The sequence below is a fragment of the Cryptomeria japonica genome, chromosome 10, assembly GCF_030272615.1.
Source record: "Cryptomeria japonica chromosome 10, Sugi_1.0, whole genome shotgun sequence".
Taxonomy (NCBI): Eukaryota; Viridiplantae; Streptophyta; class Pinopsida; order Cupressales; family Cupressaceae; genus Cryptomeria; species Cryptomeria japonica.
In genome coordinates this window covers 202,257,972-202,263,187 of record NC_081414.1, presented here as the reverse complement: position 1 = coordinate 202,263,187, position 5,216 = coordinate 202,257,972, and the positions used below count along the sequence as shown (strand labels likewise).

General features: G+C 30.0%; 1 protein-coding gene across 1 annotated transcript; it reads left to right on the top strand.

The window, feature by feature from the left end:
• Window positions 1-3,564: 3,564 nt before the first annotated feature.
• LOC131031453 (dirigent protein 23-like) lies at window positions 3,565-4,209 on the top strand. The gene has a single exon (XM_057962570.1). It carries the CDS (start codon window positions 3,565-3,567, stop codon window positions 4,207-4,209), a length of 645 nt encoding a protein of 214 aa, XP_057818553.1.
• The last annotated feature ends 1,007 nt before the right edge of the window (window positions 4,210-5,216 follow it).

The window sequence follows — 5,216 nt, the reverse complement described above, 5'->3', positions numbered from 1 at the left end:
AATTTCTATCTAACAGTAGATACGATTATATTAATTTGGAAAAAAGATTAGACATCGGTTATAGAGAGAGAACAATAGGGTTTTGATGGCCTCAATGACCTCTTGTGATGTTCAAGTGATATTTATCAATATAGTGGCAAGGTAAATTTGATGATTTTAAGAATGATGTATTAAAGGGGAAATGTTAACATAATTATACATTATTTGTTGGTTTGGTGTTCTATTTTTTTTGTGACCATTTCTGAAACTACATAATAATTGCTCCTTCTCCTTGCATATATGCTTTTGTATTGATTGGAATAATCATAAAATAATTTTATTCTCTTTCAACCTTCTCATAATGTAGAGAGGATAGTTTCTTTAGGGAATGCAAATTATGGTTCCCATTAGTACACACATTTTAAGGTTTAGAATCTTCATTAAAACCATCTACCATTTGTCATGTTAATTCTCTAAGTAGATTGGAATGAACTATTTATGGATTCATTTTCATTGAGAATATGGCATTCTATATCAACAATTAGTTCCTTGCATCCTTCAATTGAATGGAATTGCGAAGAGAAAATAAGAGTTCATGGTAGATGACTAAAAGTGCACTTAAAATGGTATAAGTTTCTCTCTATAAGAAATTTGTCACCCTCATTTGATGCTTACAAGTGTATTGAATTCCTTTGTATGCATTTTCAATCAGTTAGTGATGACCTATAGGTTACAATAATAGATTTTATTATATATCTAAAACTACCGTCAATTAAGATTTGTAGTACTATACAATAAATGATTTTGGATGTAGGGGAAAGAGTTACCTGAAGTAGCATAAATTTTAAAATGTGTATGGTGGAAATTTGTTCTAGAGCAGTTGGAGTTCATTCCATAGACCTTGAACTGGATTGACATTTTTACCTAAAATATTTTTTGACATGAAATTTGTCTCATTTTAGACAATTCTAGTAGAAGAATGATGATATCAAGTACTTGGACTCTTTGAATTGCAAAGAGCTAGGGAGTGGTCTAGAAGTGTCTTGGGTTAGCAACATCTTTTTTAGGCAATTTCTTTTACAATCTATATGATCAATGGATGATCTAAAACTATTTGTTTGGTCTCTTGTTTAGATTTTGGGTCATTTTCACTACAAAGAGGTTTAGTTCTTATTACTTCGAGCTTTATGTTCGAGTAATAATATAATTGAGCTACATGGGTATTTTGTTCTTTTTGGAGTTATGATGAATGATAGCTTTAAAATTTTAAAGTGATATAAGATGATTTCATAACTTGTCTAACTCAATATCTTGAACGGCTAGAATTAATTGAAACAACAATTATTGTTTGTTTGTGACAGATTTTTATTGATGAGATGAGAAATGTATTTATCTGGTTAACCCATATAAATATTTGTACCAGTAAACTTTTTAATAATAGCTTCCAATGCTGTTGTTACTGATATATATAACATGTAAGTGAAGAGAGCAGCTACGAAGAAAAACAAAACTCGTCTGTCGAAGCATCCAAGCTATGCCATCAAAACTTCAAATTTGTACAGTTGCACCAAAAAAAAACATTTTAAAAGTTTGAATGCTTTCAGTAAGTTTAGTGTGAACAACTATTAAAAAGAAAACAATTAAAAAAAAACAAAAAACTAAGAATATAACCAAGAGTAAAGTTAGATGGTGTGCAGCAGTTGGAGGTTAGAACAAATCCAAATATTAGAGTTAAATGTTGGTGAAGTGAGTAGCTTTCTTTCTTCTGATAAATAATGATTATTCACGACCTGTTGATGGAATTGTTGTGTTTGAAATTTATGAAAGGATCGGATTTTCCAAGCAAAGCATATCAGAAATAGTTTTTCTAACACTTTTACCTGAATTTTTATTTATTTCTTTTCTTGTGCACAAATTGCAGTCGTTGGATTATTATTATTAATTATTTCTACGTCCTTTTTTTTCAATAAAAAATAAAAGCAAGTAATGAATTTTAAGAAATAGAGTTATATTAATTTTATAGTTTACAATATAATACAAGGATAGGGGAGGAGCTACAAATGACATAAGTAACAAAAAAAGAGATATATAATTTTTTATATATATTTTTCTAATATAATAGAAGGAGAGAGGAGGAGGTACAATTGACATATGATAATTTTGGTTGAAAAGGTACAATATTTTATGATGATATAACATTTAGAGTACCTCAATTATCATGTGACAAAGATTTTGATGACTTTATGCTTTCTTAACAAATCTAACTATTCTACTTCAATTAATGCATCGCGACATGATGCTTGGTTGTTAGATATGAGGGACACCCACCATGTGACATTTTAGAGTGATTGCTTTGAAGAGTTTTGTTAAGATACTCATGATCTTGTTTAGTAAGTATATTAAACAAGTCTCAAGATTATTGGGAAAGGAACCATCTTTTTCAATTTTGTGTAATTTTCAAGATGTTTTGTTTCATAATATATTGTATTCTTTTCAATTATGATGTAACTTTTGTCACTAGTTTTGATTCGACAACAAGATCATTCCATATTAAAGGAAGATGGAAAAGTGATAGTCAAATGATGAAGTATTGTTTATCTATTGTAAAGATGACAAGTAATTAAAACTCAAAGCTAGTTCAACAATTTCTAGTAGTTTTTCTTATTTTATTTAAGATTTTTATTACATTTTTTATGGTATGTAATATTTGGGCATAGAAGAGAGTTGAAAATATGACACTTATATTTTGACACAACGTAGATTTCCTTTCCCTTGTTCAACATGGTGAATAGAAAAAAAAATTGTAACTCATTTGTTTTGATTTGTGTGGACCTTGATCAATAAATTATATTGGAGGATGTAAATATTTTATATTGTGCAGTAATTATTATAGTCAAATAAATTGGATTTACTTCTTGTAATTTTAAGACATTTAAAGCTTTTGAAAATTTAAAGAAGTCTTGCATTATGATTCAAAATGAAGCTCAAGCACAAATTAGTTCTCTTTAAATAGACAATAGTGGAGAGTTACATTAAATTTATTTTAAGACTATCTCTATTTAAATAGGATTCAACTTCATATCACTATTCTAGGTACAACCCAACAAAATACTTTTGTTGAGATGATGAACATAATGGTCATGAATATAATTTAAGTGATGTTATATTTCAAACAATTTTTTTTTTTTTTTTGGATAAAAGCAAGAAAATGAACATTTATCTGCATATTATATTTCTTTCATCATATCTTCATTAAGTGACTTCATATGAATTTTGGTTTGGTTATCCTTTACATGTTCGCATCTTTAGATTTCTAGCTCCACTTATTACACTTTGATTCATACAAAGAAAAGAAGTAAGTTTGATCATCAAAGTTTCAAATTTTTTAATCAATTCTAAATCTTTAAAAACATATAAGCTGTATAATAATATTAATAAGAAATATTATTTTTCTTATGATGTAATATTTTATGAAACCTTCAAAAAAAATATTGAACACTTATCTAGTAATCATGGTCTTCAAGGGCAAGTATAGTGTGAACAAGCATTAAAAAGCAACAATAAAAACAAAAAGGGAATACTACAATGGATATTAAGTTAGATGCTATATGTCGAGGTTCCTATTTACTTGTTCGAAGAGTAGCCGATCTTTCAGACCCACAGCGTTCGGAGATGATGGAGCTGCGTCGACATTCTGGGGCATTTGCAGTGGTGACCATGATTATCATCTTTGCCTTGCAATCGACTGAGACGGCTGCTGCGAAGTTGAAAGTAGCAAACGAAAAAATAAGCAATTTACATTTCTATTTCCATGACACATTTTCAGGACAGAACGTGACGGCCGTGGAGGTAGCGCATGCTCCATCGACCAATGCTTCCGCCACTTTCTTCGGAACCCTAATTGTGATTGACGATCTGTTGACGGAATGCCCTGAGCCCACCTCCAAATTGTTGGGTAGAGCTCAGGGTTTGTATGCAATGACCAGTCAAGTGGATATTCAACTGCTCATGGCGGTCACTTTCGTCTTTCAGAGTGGAGAGTTTAATGGAAGCACACTGGCCGTGGTGGGGCACAACTCTGTGTTTAACGATGTTAGGGAAATGCCAATTGTTGGAGGAAGCGGGAAATTCAGGCTGGCTCGAGGGTATGCCCTCGCCCACACATATTCCTTCGACCTCCAGGCTAGGAATGCCATCGTCCATTATAATGTCACTGTGCTTCATTACTAGTCTTATTTGTCCTGATTCATGCTCTATCCTCCATTGGGGAGCATGAATTAAGTAAATATTTGGTCTCTTTAAAATAATGGATTTGTGTGGTTCTGGAAATTCTGTGAAATTGACCTTGTTTTATGTGATGGATGCCTTTTGTTTCTTGCATTCGCTTTTATATCTCTATGGGAATCAAAGTTCTGACCCAAAGCACAGTATTGAGAATAATAGCAGGCTTTTATATGGGTATTGTGGTTCATAATAGAAAGTTTTTTGGTTTTTTAATGTATTTATGTAGAACATTTGAATTTAACATTATTGAGGTGTCTACAACATGTATTTTGTTATTAAAACAAGTGCTATTTGACAATTACAGAAAGTTTTAATATTCGCATAAAATTTCATTTAAAAAGAAAGCACAATATTTATTTCCATATCAATTCTTTTATATATATATAATATAATATCGAAATAGAGAATGAACTGGAAGATACATAAAATAGAGTAGCATCAATATTTGTATTAGATTTTTTTATTTTGTTTTGAATATAATATTGTATAGCTTAGTATTAATATATTCATTTTCTAATTACTATTGGTTAGTATTTTTTTCTACTATCTTTGTTTTTGTGACAATGTAATGTTGGACTCTTGTTTTTCCTACTGAGGCTTTTTTCATCTTAACACAGTAGTAGTTTTGAAACAATGTGGTAAATTCTATCAATGTTGAAAATTGAAAAATTGAATACTATCTATTAAGTTGGTTTGACTATAAATTATTTAATTTAGGTCTACTTAGAATGTTGGTTAGCACGGGTTTTAGTCATGATTTGTCTACACATTTGATAAGAGAGTAATTATGTATAGGATTAAAATATTCATTACATTATTGTACTACCATTAAAGAGACCAAAAAAAAGAAGAAGAAGAGGAAAGAGAAAAGAGAAACTAAGATTACAACCAACAATAAAGTTAAATGCTTTGCAATAGGTCGATGTTAGAAAAATACAATTATTAAAGTTACT

Bases quoted from the DNA above. Each gene is read 5' to 3' on its own strand.
- LOC131031453 (XM_057962570.1), top strand. From the start codon at position 3,565: ATGGATATTAAGTTAGATGCTATATGTCGAGGTTCCTATTTACTTGTT.